General features: G+C 41.0%; 1 protein-coding gene across 1 annotated transcript in view; it reads right to left on the bottom strand.

Annotated features, from left to right (window-relative positions):
• Positions 1 to 276: 276 nt before the first annotated feature.
• The window catches only part of IFFO2 (intermediate filament family orphan 2), a 37873-nt gene continuing 17825 nt past the window's right edge, over positions 277 to 20324 (bottom strand). The window contains exons 2-9 of the mRNA XM_050909235.1: positions 12535 to 12595; positions 12136 to 12231; positions 9741 to 9881; positions 7836 to 7978; positions 5002 to 5122; positions 2595 to 2684; positions 1815 to 1945; positions 277 to 1048 (exon numbers count right to left, since the gene is read on the bottom strand). Of these exons, the coding sequence (XP_050765192.1) occupies positions 943 to 1048; positions 1815 to 1945; positions 2595 to 2684; positions 5002 to 5122; positions 7836 to 7978; positions 9741 to 9881; positions 12136 to 12231; positions 12535 to 12595 (889 nt within the window). The 3' untranslated portion in view covers positions 277 to 942. The remainder of the gene's footprint in view (positions 1049 to 1814; positions 1946 to 2594; positions 2685 to 5001; positions 5123 to 7835; positions 7979 to 9740; positions 9882 to 12135; positions 12232 to 12534; positions 12596 to 20324) is intronic.

The raw sequence follows: 20324 nt of genomic DNA, 5'->3' as shown, positions 1-20324 counted from the left end.
AAAAGAAAACACAAAACAACATGGGAACTGAAGGGCTGATTCCCCTCTTAATCCAATCACTGGAAACAAAGGCATTGTAATATGACATTCCTCCTCAAAAGAAGCTCTACAGATAACTAACATGTGCAAATGTGTTTTTAGCTTTCCTTTCCCCAAGAGATAACTGTAGCCCAGCAGGGACCAAACATTCCATATAAATAAGGCGAGCTTTTTTTTTTTTTGCATAGTAGTTTATCAGTGATAGTCCCACCCCACTGAACCCTCCTCTGTCCACCTGCTTTGCCACCGAGCTGAGACCTGCTTCTTCAGCTTCTGGAGTCTAGCAGAAAGCTTGTACAAATCTTAAAGGCTCCTTCATCCAGAGAGATGGAATGAAGAAATTCCTTTTAATATTGTATAACTGCTTAATCCTAAAAGCTGTCTCTAAACCCGCTAGTATTTTTAAATGTTTACAGTTCAATTTGGAGGCATTCTTTTTTGTGCCAGACATTGGTAATTGTACCGTAATTGTCTTGGGTTCGCTTCTCATTTTGCCAGTGTTCCTTTTGCCAATCAGTGCAGCAGTTCAATAAAACCATAAGCTTATTGAAATACCCAGAGCCTTTGCAGCAGCATTCTCTGCTGCTACCAGGTTTTTTTTAAATAATATTTTTTATAAAAACACCTGCTATTAATATTCCACTGGAGCTCAAAGTGGCTCAGCTTGGGGCAAAGGCACAATTAAAACACCATGTTTTCTTACAGGACTCTGCATTTATGATTTGTATAACAATAGAAATTTACAGCACCAATCCTTGGGTGGGGTGGGGATGCGTGTAGGAATGAGTCCTTAGAAACCCTGTGCAAGGGCTTACAAGTCTTTTTTTTTTTTCCCCCCATCAGTGTATTGTTTTGTCATCTTTTCTTGTATCTTCCCTTTCACTGGAATGCTCCAACTACGTATCAGCTGACCATGGGCTCCACATCCGTCTCTCTGTCCAACTCGTCCTGAATTTCATCTGTGTTTCCTGAGTCGCTGCTGGCTACAGAGCTGGGAGATGGAGAATTTCTGTAGAAAAATTCAGAGAAAAGTTTAGACAAAAAATTAAATATCATTGACAGAAGGAAAAAAAAAAGAAACCTTTAAAGAAAATGGTCACTTTCACTTCCCAAAACAATTTTAAATACCCTTTATTAACATTAAACTTTGGGTTTACAGTAAATTTCAGTAGTAAACTTAAGCATCCCGTACACTGCCACCCCACCCCTGCCATCTCCTATACAAACATAAAGGCTGCCCTAGGTTTAATGATGGGGAAATGGAAACTAAGTCCAATGAACATCCTACAGAGACTCTCATCATCCATAAATACGTACAGTCTTGAAAACTCAAAAAAACGCTGTCATCTTGTTCTTTTAAGCCAGGATGTGTACTGGGGGCAAGCAAAAGATAAGAAAAATCCCTCGTAGTATAGGGTTCTTAACACATGAGAAGATTAAAACCCAAGTTCTTCATATAAGTCCACAGTTAAGATTTAATTTGGGCTTTTAAGAGTTCTAGGTCTATGACATTAAGACTAAATGTCCGTCCAAGTTAGAGATCCCTGGTTTTACCAATAGCTGTTGAATCCTTAACAGTGCTACTGTATGTAGGAACCTATACACTGTTACAGGGTTCCTTTCAAGACTGATATTTGACCCTGAACAAAACAAGATTATCTAAAGGACAAAGCTTTAGGACAAAATGATACTATTGCCTTTAAAACAACTTGGCAGGAAACAAGAGCAAAATAAATTCTTGAAGCACCCCAGGCAGAATGGTAATATCTTATTACCTGTCAGCTGAGCCTTTGATAAGCCTACGACAGGTTTCCATTTGTACATCCAGGCCCCTTTTCATACTACACATTTCCATATATTCATGAAGGTGGCGATTCATGTCACTCTTGGCCGTGGCCAATTCCAGCTGCAAGAAATAAGAGAAAATAATTGGCCTAAGGTGAGTTGCTAGCAGCTTCTCCCGATTTTACATACTGGTGGGGATGCTAAAGCTGCCCAGAGCCAAGCCAAAACACCCGCACAATGTATGTTTAATCTCAGTGTTTTATACTGCCAATGTATTCATGGGCTTATGAAGTGTATTTTAATCAGAGCTTAACACTATTTTTAAACAGCCGTCGAGTTTTTTTCTGCTGCTTGGCATCTTGTTTGTCAACATGCAGTAATTAATGAAAGCATATTCTAGGCAGGGCAAAGATTTTGAGAAGCTACAGCTGTTGTGTCTGGCAACCTCTGAGGCCACGTCTTGTAAAGCATTTCCCAGTGTGACGATGGATATGCAAGACAAATAGGGGAAAAAGTATAATAGTGCATTTTTATTCTCTTTCTTCTGAAGGTTCTCTCTCCACCAGCTACAGATTTATGCTTACTCAAAAACAGTGCTGTATAGAGAATGGTATTTAGAAAAAATCCCAAGGGTATGTCAAAGGAAAACGCCTTTGCATTCTTAGATATATAGACATTCCACCTTTCCTCTGGGGGTATACCGGACCAGAACACTGCGCATGTTCTCATCCATTACAAACAATTCATGTTGTCATGAACCACTTCCTTACCTCTATCTGCCCTATTGTTTCTTGGTATTCCTTGTCTCTCGTTTTAAAGAAGGACTCTGTTTCGTGGATCAAGTTTCCCAGGTTTTCTTCCTGCAGGGGAAAGGAAGACACAAAGAATTAGCAAGAAACTAACAAGGAATTCAGCAGCAGACTGAAGGTTTTCTTATTTAATCTCGCTCAGAAATGCAGGCTGTTATGCTCTTTCATGCAAAGATTTTTTTAAATACATTTTTACACAGGCAAGGAATATTCTCCTTCTTAAAACTGGCATACCAGGAAACACATTTTTGTACCATGACCGTGGCTTTGTACACACAAAGATAAAGTCTCTGATCAAGGAACCTACAGACCAAGGCTCCAGCAATTAAACACATAGACCTGATGCATGCCAAAGAACCAAATCCATGGATTTTCCTGAACCTTTCACAGTCTGATCACACTTAGATAGACTAATTGCTCTCCAGCCATGAAACTAAGTTTTTCTTGCATTGACCACACCACTACTTACAGCTTTGCACTGGAATTCTCATTTTCCAACTACATATTATTACTCTCAAGTCCATTCAGTCTCCATTACCTCACATGTATGCTCTGCATGCATTGTTTCCTATTGAAATTCTTCACTTAACTGTTAGATAAAGCAATCTCACTCCAGCACACTGCCGATGAAAATATCACACGTAAGAACACATGCTGTCCCAAAGGAAACATCCTGCCAGACAACAGCTCCTGTATCATCATTGCTTTGGATTGACAGTACAGTCTGGGCTACAAACCATATAGCACTATTTCATGCTGTCACGAACAGACTAAAACAATGTCATTGTTCTCTCTTTCATGTTATTACCTACCTCCCTTTTCCAGAAAAAAACTGATCATCAATTTAATGCCACTGTACTGATGAGCATTAATTATGTTTCCATCCTTCGGCCACATCCGTGGCAGCTTTATCAGGATCATACCTGGTATCAACGTCAGGCTAACCAGCCTATAGTTACAAGAATCATTCCACTTATCCTTTTACAGGCAGAAGCGCTTTGAAGAGGAAGGTCATAAAAGAAGGTGGCTAGGGCACCGTGTAAGAACTTGAAAGGAATAAAGCCAGTGGAAGGAAGATTCAGGCATGTAAAGCACGATGTTAAAGACCAGGCACAGATGGAGCAGTCTTTATTCTGAATCTCCATCTACAAGACAAATCTACCCTTTCCTTGTATAATTTTCATTTAGAAGGATTTAAGCTTCTTAAAACCTTTAGAGTTTTCGCATGGAAGGTCTGAGTTCGGCAATATTCCTCTGATAGCTGTGCTTATACATGCACACGTGGGTATATGCAAATAAATCTGTCACTAATTCCAGCACATGGCTACACATTATCACTCTGCCACTCTCCCTGCTCAAAAGACGACATGTAGCTAAGTATGCTGCTTTCTGCAGTCCTAGCACTTCTGAGTAATCTCTGCAGTTTCAGAGTACGCCAGATGATACCCAAATGGGAAGATGTAAATTAACACACCCCTGGCAGTCAACACAAGACAATATTCAGGAGACTGCTGCCTCAGCATCTTTACACTACAGCGATGATGGAAGAAGGCAGGATTATTTCTTACCTACTGCTGTCGTGCTACTCAGTAATGAAATAACAGCATCACATTTAAGACTACCTGCACAAAGCCAGACCTTGCCACTTCAATCTCTCTTTAGGTCTGTTTAAAAATGCTCAGGAGTCACTGAATGAGGCAGCATGCAGCCATTAGCTTACTTTGTGTGGGATCTTAAGGATTAAAAGCAAGCTGTTTATTATCCACCAACGCCAGGACAGTCCTATCGACTGGGAAGATGGAAGCACAAGATTCACAGGTTCAGAAGATCCCTGGGGCCTTACGCAGTCCTGCAACCACAGCTTCTTTGTTTGTGATGGGGTACACATACTTTAACATCTTCCACAGACCGTACCGAGTTTATTTTTCTCCCCACTGGAGTAACTGTGCAATACCATCCCCCAGGCGACGTGTACTATTTTGACAATTAAAGTGTGAATGATAACCTACAGAGAAAGCGAGATGCTGTGTGGAAGATATAGGGCTTTAGATAAACGACAGCTTAGGGTGACAGATTGCGTGATGCTCCTGTAACAGCTAGACGCATTGGGTCTTTTGACACTCGCTTGGTACTTCTAAATACTCAGTTTGAAGGAGCAGAAGAAATGAAGTTTGGCAAACAAACTGATCGCACAGACTGAAAAGCAACCACAGAGAGAAAGCACTAAGAGGATTTTAAAATCAAAGCAAGTTTGCGTGGCAAACTAGATCACCAGTCAAATATTCAAATGCTCAAATGGCTAAAAGAGCAGCTGAGGGATACAGTTTCTCCAGAGAATAGTTCAAGAAAATAACGGAAATAAACTCACCTCTCCTTGGAGGTCAATTGAAGGATTGCAGTTTGTGAAGTCTTCCCAAAGAAGCAACGTTTCCTCATTCTCCTCCCATGTTAAACTATCACAGTCATCATCAAAATCAAATGTCTCACGACTGTTAAGATAACAGAAAAAACATTAGTGAAAACTACTCCAGCCTCACTCCCTCAGTCCTTTAATTAATCTTCTAGAAAAAAGAGGCTATGAGAACTGAATGAAGGAGACAATGCAGCAGCTGAAAATCCTCACAGTTTTTACAAACAGGCTTTGCCACTGTCCAAGTGCCTCGCTCCTGGGCTCTTTGCCACCCCAAAGCAGAATAAAAGATCCTTGTTAGCATTCCTGGTTCAAGTACACAGCCCTAGCTCTGTCCTCCAGATGGTGCTGCACATTAGTTTCCCCTGTTTGCAAAACCACAAAAATGTTTTAAACTATTCTTTTTATACATGGGAAAATGAGCCCAAACACAGTTCAAGGAATTTTACAAGAAACAGCCACTAGAAGACTCCCTGCTGATTGCATGTTGAAGTTCAGCCAACATTTTCCCTGCAGCACTTAAAAACATCATTTTCAAAAGTAACAACTATGAAAAAACTGAAGCCCAAAATGATGTGCAGGTGAGCATAAATACTTACTGTTGACTTGTACAACAGAGATACTACTACAGCCACTTAAGCCTGAGAACAAACAGTGGCAAGAGTGGCCTTTAACACTGTTATTTGGTCAAGCCCTTTAGTATGGTCAGTTGTGCAATAAAGGAAAGTTTCAGAAGGCGCTTGAGTCCCTTTTGGTTTGAACAGCAGCAGAGCGAAACACTAGTAGCTGCTTCTTGTCCCTGTTAAGGAGGTCTGACAAAAATCTGAAATTGCTCCCAGAAGCAGTCTGCTAATTTCAGACTGATGCATTTTTATTACTTTAGCTCACTTCCTTTTAAGCAGATAACATCTCAGTCCGGAAGCTGAGTCCAATACTGTCTTTAGGAGGCTGAAAAGCTTGGCAGGAGACAGGCTATTTGTCAGTACTCAGCGTGACTTTAAAAAAATAATTTAAAAAAGCCCAACAAACTTGGACATACATGATTGTACCTTTTGCAATTCAACTTCTTCAAATCAGTTTTTGTGCAAGAGCTATCCTTGTCAGAGAGCGCAAAGGCTCCCAGTTCTGACTGCTGCTTACTTCCGACGTACACACTGTTCAAAGCTGACTGCATTTTGACTTTTTACTACTAGACACTTAATCTTTAAGTTCATTACAGATAAAATGCAAGTTGCTTTTGCTTTCTGTTAATGAGACAAGCTATTCAGTTATTTGTAAAATATTATTTTCTACCTCACAAAGCCCCCAAACCCAGACATCCTTAGAGATGTACCATCTTCAATAAGCCACGAACACTGTTCTAGATCAACCCAATTTGCATGTAACAAGATTCCCGCAGCACTATGTGCCAAATAAAATAGGACCAGGAGGTAAGAATTTCATTAGCAGCACCACTAAAAACTGAGTATCACAGGAGAGGTTCAAGAACAAAACTAAAAACTAAATGCATTACCAACCTAGTAGCTAAATTTTAGCCTCTTGCTTTTCTAAAAAATCCACACTATCTGCTGTCACACTGAATTCTAACAGTGGAGAAGTAAAAAATCTGCATTTATTACACAGAATATTAGTAAGGGCCTAAAGATATCTGAAACAAGAGTCCTAACGAGGAGTTACCTACAACTTTTGCAAAAAACATGCCCTCCTATACGTGAAATTCAGGCGGAAAGAAAGAGACACACACCCTGAAAACAGAACTTTCGGTAACAGCTGACAACATAAGAGGAGCTAGTGCTCCTTAGAGAATTTCTTGCCTACTCCTACGTATTAAATACTGTCCTACATTGTGTGGGAAAGCACTGGGAATTCTTCCCTCTGCAGTCACTGCAGCAGTTGGCAGAAGACACTCATATTCGAATGCTAGGAAAGTCAGACCTATGGCGCTTGCTGGGGCTTTTCTCTGGCAAAAGAAAACAGCAGAGACCCTCAAAAGTCTCACCAGGCTGTGGCCATCTCCATCATTTCTAGAACAGGAGAAGAGAACAGCAGGGCACATCACCAACTGGCTTCCTGAACTGCTTTGTGTAGCACCAGGGTGCAGAGAGTCTCTTCTCGGCTTCCACAGCTTCCTAAGACTCCAATTTGGGGTAAAGCTTTAGGCAAAACAAATTGCAATTCTTCCAGTTCGGGAGATCAGGGCTTACAACAAGGCTTACAACACCAACATTCTTGGAATCTATAAACTGTCGTCCACTGCTACAACTGATCTTCCGGACAGATCCGCCACTACCATTTGCCTATAGCTCAACTGAAAAATCATGCAAAATACTACAGAAGTTGGTATCCATTTTGAACTGAGCTTTCAGTGACGTTGCCAAATTCTATCCAGCCCAAGCAGCAGCAAGGTTCTTCCCAAAACTCTAGAAATCTAATATTCAGCAAAACATACAGAACAGACTCAGGTTTTGTACATTATCTTTTTTCCATGTTTCTTCTTTTGCTACTGTTACAACAGCATATAAACATCTAGTTTTACTCCTATATTTTTATATTCTCTATAGTCCCCCCTACTTAAGGGAGGAACAAAAATCAGTTTCTGCTAATTTTATTTGAACTTCCAGAAAACCTTCGAGTATGTACCACCCTGGCAGCTCAGGTTACACTCATAGTGAGCACCGGGTGGAAAAAAAAATAATACTTCTGAACGCATATAGAAATAACTCAATACTTGAGCTCTGGGATTAAGTCTGCATTTCGGAATAAGTTTTCCCCGCGTTGTCCACGATACTCACAGCTGATTAAACATACGCTTCATTTCATCTGTGATGTTCAGCGAACAGCTGACCTCATCATCAGAGAACCTGCCATTGTCTCCATCCTGTTCAGAGAGGTCATCGTCAGATGTGAGCTTGCGTTCCTTCTTCTTGGAAGCCACCTTAATTGGAGAGAAGAGCAGTAACTAGAAGGTTCAACTGAGGTGCTGTGCCATGAGGGGCAGAAATAAAGAAGGAGAGCCATTAGGTTTGAGCGAATATAACTGTTCATCAGTTCCCAGGCAATTCAGGGATTGCTCGTATTCAAGACAGGAATCGCATCTGTTAATGAGTGGTGAACACGGAGCACAAGGAAGCAGTTCAGAACAGCGAAGAGCAAAGCAAGCTGCAGGCTGCCAGCGCTCTACAGATGTTCATCCATTCACTGACACCAGTCTATGATCTACCGGAGAACATGCAGAGGTTAGAATGATACAGGGTAAAAGCATAAGCTGGCAGGAGTGCCCAGGCAGCAGGCTTGAGAGCAGTGACAGAACTCTCCCTCTCCTGCCACCACCACAGGCTGTTGCTCCCAGTGTTGAACCACCACGGAAGAGTAGACAGGAAGCCTTTCTAGATAGCCTTTATTTCAGGGTCATTCCCACCCCATCAGCAGAGACAGACCGCTAATCTTCAGGTTGACAGAAGAAGGGTTAACCGAACCATGAAAATGCCTGGACAACCTCAAAGAAATGAAGTTCATAGACGTGCAGAGAACTCAAGGGATACCCCTGCAAAGGGCGCAGAGGATCGCTTCTTCATCTGAGGACTGTGAACATAAAAGATATTCACAGATGGTGCCACAGAGTCACACACAGTCCGCTCCCAACCTACGGTAGTTTTTCCTCTACTTGGCACATAAGCCGTCCCTTATTGGTATTGTTCTCCATGATGATCATTTTAACCACTGCATGCTTGACCAAAAGTGCGCTTTGCAGTTACCTTTGAGCAGAAAGACATCGCAATTCTACTCAAAGACAAGAAGGAACCACTAGCACAATGCAATGGCTCAACATGCTAGAAAAAATAATTGTCCCCAATAAGGAGGAGATTTGAGTCTTTCACAGGATACATAAGAAAAAAAAACCATCGAACATTTAGGCAACTTCACTATAGCCAGAAAGCACAACCAGTAGAGATCACAAGGATCTTTTACGGTGATTTTGTACAGCATTTAGCACACTATACGGCATCACTACACAGAGAAAAGCATCAGACTTATTGAAAGACTGAACAAGACACATTTAGATCAAAGTGGAAGGAAGCTGGGTTAATCACAATTGAAACTGCAGTTATGACAGAAGACCAACTGCACTGGGAGTTACAGGTTCGCTCCACGCAGAGCTGTAACTGCTTGCTTTTGGAGCAAATTAAATGACTTTCCTACTAGCACCAAGGAGCCACAATAGCTCAAGGAAAGCAACTGGAGTTTCTAGTCTCACAAAGCAGTCATAGCTCACCACCACAGAAGCGTTATTTCTGGCCATGGAGCTTGAGCCAGAAATAAGAACATTCAGATGACAGTTCTACAAGCTTAAAACCTCTCACTTGTGAAGGGAACAAATGTGAGGAAGCCATTTATACAAACCTAGACCCTGTAATGCTTTTTTCCCCTGCATTCATTGTAGACTAGCATCAGACTAACAGCATGTCTGAAAGGTCATCCTGAGACTTCTTTTTTTAAACTCTCTAAATTTTGTGCTCTTAGTACTACAGCAGCTTCTGCAGAAGAGAGCTACACTTCAAGACTGAGAAAGAAGAAAATAGGTCTACATAGAGAAATTTCCAGAAAAGGCAAATGACCTGGACCACACTCCTCAACACTGCTCCCTCTTATCCCCTCACTTCTTGTCCTACCCTACGGAAAATTCATGGCCTAATCACCTGGAATATCTTGGAAACGTCTTCAGAGTTGCGCTGCTGCGCTACATCACACAGCTTGGCTGTGATATCGATTCGCCGACAGATGTCCATGTCCACCTTCATGGCCTTTTCTTGAATCTTTGTGTCCAGGTCTGTCATGGGCTGCAGGAAGGACAGTAGTGATTATCTTCTATTATTATACAGTTCAGGAAAGAAGAGATACCCCACAGTATCTCTCTAACCCCAGGGCATACCATTCTTAAACAATATTACATCTTCTCCGGGAAAGGCAGTACATGGACAATCTAAATAGACTCGACAGCTAACAATTAACATTCATATCTGATTCTAATAAAATTTCAACTTGGAGTGATTTGCCACTGAAAAACCTATACCCACCCCAAAACAACTGCTAGATGTGGCAACAGTAAACTTTTACGGGTCAATAAAACTTTAAAAACAGAGGAGAAAAACCCTGTTGAGCATGTGCAGAACAGAATGAAATCTAAAACCTGGTGAGTATGCAACACTTCCCCCCCCTTTCAGACAGCAAAACTGTGCCTGCAAGGAGAAGTTGCTTTTAAAACAGAATCCAGGCTACTCAGCAACTTCATACATACCATGAGAACGTAAAATCAAGACTGGGTCTAAAGAGATCCATGAAAGCTTGTGACACAGAAAATATTCCTCATTGGCATTAACTTGGCTTCCAGCCTAGCAAAAATTCTACATGAAAAAATATTTTGTCTTGCTTCACTCTGTGCAGTAATTATAAACATAATTTGTAAGAGATACTCCCACTCAGACGGTACAGCTGGCTCCTTATGAAGAAACACTGTTCCACAAAAAGCATATTTTCCAGCCTGGACGAGACTTACTCTGTTAGAAAGTACCACTTCAGTGGCTAGGCAATGCTTCCCCTTTGACCAGAAAAGAAGAAAAACTCTTTGCAGAGCCTTCTTAAATACCAAATCCCCTTTCCAAGAAGAAAGCTTTGGGGGTTGGGGTTTGGGGTTTTTTTTTCTTTTTTTTTTTTTAAATTATTAGAGAGAGTTCTTCTCCAGCCCCTGTCAAGCACCTTTGGACAAGTTAGAGATTTTTGTCTTCCAAACACACTGAGAAAAAGAAATCTCTAAACACTGACGCCCTCTAAACACACTCTTATCAACCGAATAGGTACCAGTGATTCTTATCCGCAGGAAAGCAAGAGTCACATGCCAACAGTTTGCATTTCTCTGCTCTAAGTATTTACACAGTGGGCTTCAAAACAAGCATTCTCACTGCTTTCCTTAGGCCCTCTTCTCCCTTACAGAGTTTGCAAAGCCCAAAGCACACTTTCTCTCAAGTTGAGGAGGATGTTTGCATTCACCGACACCCTTTTTGTACACACTGAGCAACATTTCTTCCTCAGCGAAACAGTCATCACAGCGATGCAGCCCTAACAAGTTTCTCCCTTTCGCACTGCCTCTAACCAAGCACGCCTATTCTCGATTAAATACCAAAAGAGGAGACAGCTAATTGCCAAATTTCACGTGAACAGATCTAGCAGCCCTGAGAGAATGTATTTGACACCAGGGAGCAGGTTCTGCAAGCTTGTATAAAGACAGAAGGAAGCAGTTCTACACAAAATTACAGAATAAATAAGCGTAACAGGACATATTCATTAGACAACTGGCATCAGCAAACTTCAGTCTTACAGAGAAAGGCACCTTACTTAATGTTCACCTGGCTTATCTTTCTAGATATCTGCATGAGTACATGCTCTCAGTAGGTCTGAATGTAAGAAAATTATCCAGTCACAGTCTAAAAGATCCCCCAGCTTTGAAGGAAAGTCAATATCAAACGAGACATGAGGAAATCCCTGAGAAAACAAGTCTTTTTTTTTTTTTTTTTTTAATTTAGGTTGAAGCAGCACTGGAAACAAAGCCAGATACCTGAACCAGTGATATTGGGTTAATCTCTTCAGAGCTTTCATAAAGGGAGTTGGGAAACACATACAGCATGTTTCTTTTTGAACATGACTTTCTTGCATGACTCAGAGTAAAATCCCCCTTGTTTGCAGTACCTGGTGCTGCACAGTGACGAACCTCTCACCCTAACCTGCGAGTTCTCCAACATTCTTTTGCACGGCTGCAGATCTGAATGCCGGCACTGCCAGCTGTGGAGAACGGGGAAGGGAGGGAAGAGTCCGGGTTATGGGCTAAGCGGCAAGTTAATGCATCTCTACACAGACCAGACAGGAAGCAGGGGGAAGGGTGATCTGTCCGATGCATTAGATCATAAAGGCAGCCATAATGCTAACTACAAAGCAGCACTCACTAGGACCATAACCTTTTTATGAATGAAGCCATTTGCATGACACACACATTTCACAAAGGCAGTGGGAGTTGGCCACTCTGCTCTCCAGTGTACTTACATCACTCATCAGACCCTTAAAGACCACAAGTTCTGCTTTCAGTCTCTCAATCTTTTCATTTAACTCCTCCTGGAGAGCTTCTGCTTCCTGCGCCTCCTGCAAGAGAATGCACACAAAGAACTAAGAGGTAATAGGCCAACATATGCTTCCTCACTTAACCTGAGCAGGGCTGATAAGGCACATCACCACCCCCACATTTCACTTTGTCAGAAAATTCAGCACCTTCCTGCTTCAGCTTCCAAACATTAACACTATTTGCTAGCATACAGCAATGCAGTCAGCTGCTCTAACCAGAAGACAGATTTTTAATTAAAAGACAATTCAAAGGACTACTAGCATTATAAAAGGTGCAGAGAAGAGAAAACCTATACCTTTCAATACATACTATTCAAAACTTACCTCTCGCAAGGTTTCTACCATAGATTCCAGACTCATTCTTCTCGTCAGTTCCTCCTCCCATCTGAAAGACAAGATTTGCAGGCAAAGTGTTAACTATGGAGAAAAGTAATTTCCCACCCTCACCCCCCAAAATCACAAGTCTTCTGATAGCTGTAGGATGATGACAGTTATTTGAAATGTAAAGCAGACGGTCCCCCTCACTTGTACACCCTCAAACCAGTAACATTAAGTCTGTAAGAGAATAAAAGCTAAATCCACTTTCATTGGGATCAGTACTCTTCCCGCTCTCCTATGCAATATTTGGTTGCAAATAAGGTAGGAAATCTTCAGTGCAAAAAAAAAAAAATCATCAGTTGAAGGTGAGTTAAGTTATCTGAATCAGCAGTCTTACTCTTTATCTGTTTGGTCCAATCACTTCATACGTTTATGTGCCTTCTACATCAAAATCCTCAACAATCTACATGCCTCAGTCATTTCCCAGCACTACAATTGCAAGCAGAGTATTTGGACAAGCATCCTTGAATGCAGGGTATACACGCTCACTGCTGCTGCAGTATTAAAAGAGTAGAAGAAAAGGAATTACAGTTACAAACTGTATAATTAAACCTCATGCTACAAGCATCATTATGTTTGTGTTCATTATCGGACTAAGTGTAAAAATATCCAGCAGTTCCTCTTTTTAAGCACCAAAACCCTTTAAAGGGCAAAACCCAGTACTTTTATAGTTAGTATTTAGACAATACTAACTCAAAAGCTAAGATTCTTGAAAACGTGACGATACACATTCATATGCATGGATATGGTTTGAGTTTGGGGCAAGGAGGGAGAAAGTAAAACGTGTGCCTCTCTTTCTGAATGGGCAGTAGCGCCACACGAGACTTGCCCAGTCTATTGTAACAACAGGAATTACACCCCTGAAAAAGAAACTTCGGAAACTGCATGATTAAAAACAATCCTGTGAACGTAATCTCCGAGTACCATTGTGATAATGTCTGTTGCCACTTCAACGCTTTTTATAGTTTAACTGAAAGTGGCAAACCATGGGCCCAGAAATCTATTAAATCAAAGCATTCTTGAAAATGCAAGGTTAAATCTACCAAAATGTATCGTTTCATCCTATTTTCAAATCCACAAAGAAATCTGGTGATGGCTAGATTGCAGGATATTCCCACTGAGGCATCTGATTTTCAGTGTGCATACATAATCACCACGCTACTCTGCATTCGAAGTGTAAATTTAATCCCATCTGAAATGGAAGCCAGGGAGGACCACTTCAGCAGGAAAGGACGCAGGCAGGCACGGTGCTATCGCAGTGTGCCGTCTTCAGGAGTGATCGGAGGCACCTGAACGGGTTACATCTTAATGCAGGAGCAGCAGCTCCCACGAAGCAGCGCCAAAATGACACGCTGGCTACATCCGCTCTTTCCCGCTATTGTGGTGCGGGAATATCCAACATAACGGCATGCGAATTCTCCATTGTACAGCTGAAGTTTGATTTATGCAGGAAGACTTGGGCATCTTTTTACCAGCAACGATTTACTGCCAAGCAGAATAAAATATTTAGGCTGAAATTTGCATTTGTCATCAAATGTTTTAGCTCCTATTTCCATATCCTATTTGTTTTTTTGACTACTAATTACATGTATATTTCCATAAAAACAGTAAGTTTGTTTTTCAGATTTTAATATTAAAGGCAAGAAGGTGAAATTAATTAAAGCAGTCAATTGTATTTGCAATCTGTAAGATGGTCTCCTTCTGTTACAGAAGGAGTGTTGCATGGCTTTAATCATTCCTCCTGGTCTTTCTGCCAGCAGGCTGTCATTTATAGATGAAGTCAAGCAGACATTGCAAAAATTGATACGCTGCTTCTCAAGGTTTTAACTGTTGAAATGAGGAATACTGGCTGCATTCAGGTTATCCTGCTGTATTATTTGCATCCCCACAGTGCACTGTGCATTCTGCAAAAAAGGAATGTATTTTTGGAAAATGTATCTGCATATTTTTACTGACAATGCCAAAAGCTAGCAAAAAGGATTAGCATTCCTCCCCAGCAGTTCAGCCATTCTGGGCAGCTGCCAAAATTATGCATCTCAAAGTCTGCTCAGACTAACCTTCCTCATCCTGCAGAAATTCCAGTAGTTCCATTTCTTCTCTTTGTGCCAGTTAAAGTGCATTTTGCAGAACAGTGATTTACAGCCCTAATTCCCTTCCGTCAAACTCAAGACGGTGTCTTCAAGAGAAGAGGAAAAGGATGCCTTTTTTTACACACATACACACCCTCCCCACAATTTCTGTGTGTCTCAATTATAGGAACAATAAAACAATCAGGTAATTTTTAACCAAAAAGTTCCTGCCTAACAGAAGGAAATTTACACTGGACTGATAATAAGGGTCCTGCTAACCATTAATATCACATTCTTAACCTCCGAGCACATTTGTCCCACCCACTACCAAGCTGATTAACCTCATTTAACAGCTAAAACCGCCAATCTTACTTTCTCCTCACACTTAAACCTCAGGAGACTATTTGTAGCAAAGAGAGGAAGGACAGGGATGGGAAGGTAGAGGATGACAATGCAGCAGAGGATTAATTCTCCATTTAAACTTCCAAGGAAGTGAGACAATAGAAAGATTGCTCATTCATACGATCATCCTGTATTTGCTGTAACACACAAGACTTTAAAAGGGACTTTGACAGCTGTGCTACCACATACTCCAACAAATGCAGCAGTAAGGAGTCAGCATGCCACTGAGAAGATGCTAACTATGGCTCTGACGTCTTTAATATTCAACACACTCTAAATTATTCTCCCAGTAATTTATACTAATCAATATTTTTCTCTTCAGTTACCGTCTAAAAGCAGAAGACTTAGTCTTCCACAAGTCTTAATCCCAGCAGGCTGCGGATGCCCTCTGCTTCTTAGCAAACGGGAGCAGTGACGCCAAGTGCATGTGCAGCCTAAAACATCAATGAAAGGGACCAAAGCCTGGTGCTCCCTTCATCTCGAGGAAGAGGGAACCACCACCTGATTAATCACCTCCGCAGCATAAGCGGAGCAGACAGGTAACTCCTTTGCTGGACAAACCACAGGAGAAGCAGCGGCAGGAATGACAAGGGCTGTAATACCCAAAAGGGAAATGGCTGTACACACTATAGGCTAAAAAAGCCAGCAGTCTTCACAGATTTGCTGCAGAATATTAACTAGCCAGCTGCTCCTGCTGCTCTCAAATACACTTATTTCTTGGCTCAGATGCATCAATTTGCCATGATTTCCAGATGTATCCGAAGATCTTTTTTCTGACCCAGAAAGGCAAATGTTGCCATCCACATCTACCAGACTTCAGGGTTTCTTAATATATTTTCAGTTATTTCTTAAAAAAAAAAAATCAATATGAATGTCAAGTCTAACCAAGCTCCTTCCCTTCTTTCCCACTTACCAACGATGTTTTAGTTCTAACCACCACCTACCCACCCCTCAAATAAAGGGCTAGTCTGAATTTTAGAAGCTATGGATCTATTCCCCTTTTACCAGATGTGACACATTACATTCCAGCAGCATTCAGTCATTGCAGCTTCAGGCCCCAAACTACTTCTGCAGTCATGTCTTACATAGCTTAGAGGAGAACAAAGGATGCTGGCTTTCTTTAACGGGAATAGCTACATTACAAGGATATTAGACAAACAAAACACATGAATAGTCAGCTAGGATTAACATTGCTTAAAGCGGTGTTCTCGTGAAGCTGAGTCACACCGCAAACTTGTGTGTTTCCTTTGAAATTGGAAAAGTAGCTACCAGTTCACCGATGCTAACATCATCTCCTACACCGAAGAAAGCCGATGGAGACATCTCAAGAACTGGATAATGTCCCTTAAAAGCTTCTCTAAGTTTTCAAGCCTTAATGTTCATGAAGTTAAACTGAGCAGTCTATGCTGACACAGCAAGCTTCAAACCACTTTCCCACTCCCTGAATACCTGTGTCAATGAACATGAATATCTTCCTTTCTCCTCTCCCAGTATCAAGTCAAGTTTAGGAACACTGACCAGTGAAGAGAATTGCCCACTGGAGCAGATTCGCAAAACCTCTTTAGAACAGAAAGTTAGTTTTAGAGAAGTTTGCCTTTCCAAAAATTGTTCAGTAATTCTCTTTTAAAAACCCAGGATTTTTAGGTGTGAGAATTGTATTATTTAGACAACAAACAACATGCTTATAAAATACGTCAGATATAAACCTACTGTTTTCAATATGTTTTTGCCCAAGGCAGAAAGGCACAAGCAGACCAGTTGATAGTTAATGACGCCTGATGGTATCAACTGCACTATTTCTTTCATTAAAAATATCCCTCCCTCAAGGAAGCAAATATTCTTCCAATAACATTTAATGACAATACATTTTTTCCATAAGAACAACTCTTTAGGAAGACAAGACCCTTCTTGGTAGTTTTATACCAAATCATGCAGAGAAGAAAACCACCAAACAGAAACAGAACATCAGAAGACATTTACAGTGGTCTAAGCTTCTCCCCTGCCATTCTCTCGGGTACTGACTCTGCAGCTTTTCACTCCGTTTGTTGGAGTGTCTTCCCATCAGTTTATGGGGAGAAGAGCAGTAGCAGAAAGGAAAATCTAATAGCTCTTGAGCGCTTAAGTCCACAACAGGAAACTAAAGTGTTAGTTTGAACAATGACTATAAAATGCTCACAAAAATATTAACAGTTAATGATTCCTGAAAACATAAACATCCTGAACAGATGAACTGTCAGTGCTACTTCAGGGAACAGCATAATCCTTTTTTCTTGCACGCTAAGACACCACTATTCCATTTTTGGCACAAGATGCACCCAGCCTTGTTCATCTGTTGGATACGAAGCATCTAAGATGCATTCTCTGATGTACCACACCTGCACGAAGATGGAAGAAAACACCCGTGCTACGGCAGGGCCAAGTAATTACACCTCCAGCGCTGCCCGGGAGGGTTCATGCTCTGCCATCACAGGTTAGAGACATGTCTTTGTGCTCCCGTTCCTTTGCGGCAGGACTGCTTGTTCTTTTGCGTGTTGGGATCCTTTTGACGCCCATACATTGTTTACAGGAATTCCAAATGGCAAGGCATACTGTACTGCTCACCAGCGCTGGCATGAGATTTAACACTTAACATGCACAAGCCTAACTGATTTAATCATTTCACATTACTCATGGTCATTACATGCCGCCTCTCATTGTGGGTCTGTAGCAACATGCCCACTAATCCCCTCTCCAACACCTAGATAATAACTATCAACATTACAGTTTATAACTCCGGTTATTATACACTGATTTCATTCGAATTGACTTAACGGTTCATCAGATGTACAAACTTACATTCCCACACAAAAGGATCCACAGCCTAATCCTGTAACTGGCCAAGACAGAAACTTGGGCAGGGCATGCTGTTTGAGAGAAGCATGCTGTGGTCATTTCGGATAAGAAAGCATCATGTTCAAGACTTTCTGGACAGGTATAAAGAAACCTTTACGATACTAAAATTCTACTTCAGCACCAGTCTCTATTTAACCATTCGCCAGCTATCAAATGGTGTTTCTTAACTGAGAGAAGAATCTGCATCTACAGTCTCACTAAACCACTCCTGATACTAGAAGGCAGCCTGGGATTGTAAATACAAATAGCCGTCTGCATGTTTTCATTAGCTCAAAAGAACCGGACCATTCAAGATAGATTTCATTTTAAAAAAAACTCTATGAAGCCTTCTTTATTCGATTAAGCAAAAAAAAAAAAAAAAAACCCAACCAAAAACACCAATGCACCATTCTTTCTGCTTTTAGAATTCTTGCTTAAGAGACCATTTTCCTATCCAGTCTTAGTTTAGGAGTAAATTAGATATAAGGCTGCATTAAGCAATTAGCTTATTCACAAATGCTACCTCTTGTTTAAGTGAGCATTTTTAAGATGCTGTAATATAGGGATTCTTCCAGATTATCCCAAGCACAGACCATTTTGATCCCACATGCCCTGACTTCTTATTGAAGAAAATTAAATGTTAGTTGATGGGCTCCATGTAATACGTATTAATTTAATGTGAACATCTGATTCCATTAAAGCCTGGCTGTAACACAATGGCAGCGGCACTCTTGAATGAAGTCATGTTTCTTGCCTGTTGCAAGCAACATCCTCTCCACAGAATCTCTTTGCTAGGAGTCAGTCATTGCAGCATCACATTTCCCAAACATCAGAGCAACGGAGGAGTTTGTATCCTTGAACCTCTAGCAATGGTCTAGATGATACAGGTAATCTTACTGCATAGCAGAACTTGTACCCTTTGGACTGCTAAAACTCATGGGTTTCATTATAAAGGAAAGGTTAATATTAAAGTCCTATTCTAGACTTGCGCTCTACTTAAAACAGCATGCAGGCCTTTGAACAACAGCGATTGCTTGTGAAGAGAATTACTAAAAGGACTTACTCTACAGAAAAACATTGCATAATTATGCCTCCCGATTACATTCGCCTGGAAAGATGCTCCAGCCTGTTACTGGAACCACAATAAAAATCATCTGCAAGTTCATTTGTGTTTTGTTCCTGACCACACAAGGTGTTTAAACAAAAGCCATGCATAATGTCACAAGAGTTCAACAGCTTCAAGTAGAAGCAACAGCCATGCTTGCATTCCTTTATAAAGAAAATTATGGTGCTTTCAACACATTAGAAGAATCCACATATAATTGTCCAGTATTCACAGCAACATTAAACACACTTTAAGCTACACAGCTACAAGTCATACGCTCCTGCATGACTTATTCGTGCAAACAACACTGCACTAAAAGGCCAGGTTTAAATCTGAGATGTCTTCGGATACTTGAATAAGCTTTGGACCTCTCCTTTTGTACTTGCACTCAGCCCCAAACACAGAAGTCCATTAACAAAGACACAAGATACTTATTCAAAACAGGTCTAACACAGCAGGTGAGGCTGCTGTTGGGTGTTTTCACAATATTTTATACAACTTCCTGACAGAGAAAGCACCTAAGAGATCTCCTGTCCTTGCAAAAGACTTTGCATGATGCAAAAGTATCAATTATGAACTTCAGTTATTTTCAACCTCATAGCTAAACGAGTGGAAAAAAAAAAAATCCTTGAAAGTCTTCCATTTACCAGTGCATCCAAGGCTATTAATGTTGGTAGTCTATTTCCACATCACATAGTAGCAAATTCACTTGAAATACTGGTGCCTTAAAAGAAATAATGATTTTTTTTTTTTTCCACTGTAGGTAGATTGAGAAATAGGGTAAAACAGATAAAGCCATCAAGCTCACTGCTGCCCAGCTTTCACTTTAAGTAAGGCCAAGTCAGTGAACCATCTTCCCTGATTGTCTAACTGCTCTTGACTGAAGAGCTTCAATTCAGCTCGCTCTCAGAACATGGAGGTGCTGGAGCTCTGAACTGAACAAGTCCCTCATGTTTATAACCTAATATAACCCGGTCCCTCGTGTTTATAACCTAATCAGCATCCTGGTTTCTACGCCACTCTGCAGGAAAGTCCAGAACTTCTGCAAGTAGATAAGTTACTTCCATTGGAAAGAAAAGTTTTGTACAGCTTCCTCTTTCCCCACGTACTGCTCACTCTTTGCTTCTCTAAACCCGTTTCATATTATCCTGAAGAGAAAGATCAGGCCCATGACAACATAACCCAAACCTGCATATCACTGACCTGCCTATTCTGCAGTGGCACATGATTTTAAATACGGTTAAACCTGTGAGAAGTGTTCAAAACCACAACTCCTACCAGCGATGGCC

This window comes from Gymnogyps californianus, chromosome 21 (genome assembly GCF_018139145.2).
Source record: "Gymnogyps californianus isolate 813 chromosome 21, ASM1813914v2, whole genome shotgun sequence".
Lineage (NCBI taxonomy): Eukaryota > Metazoa > Chordata > Aves > Accipitriformes > Cathartidae > Gymnogyps > Gymnogyps californianus.
The sequence above is the reverse complement of the archived record's forward strand: the minus strand, read 5'-3'. Positions and strand labels throughout refer to the sequence as shown.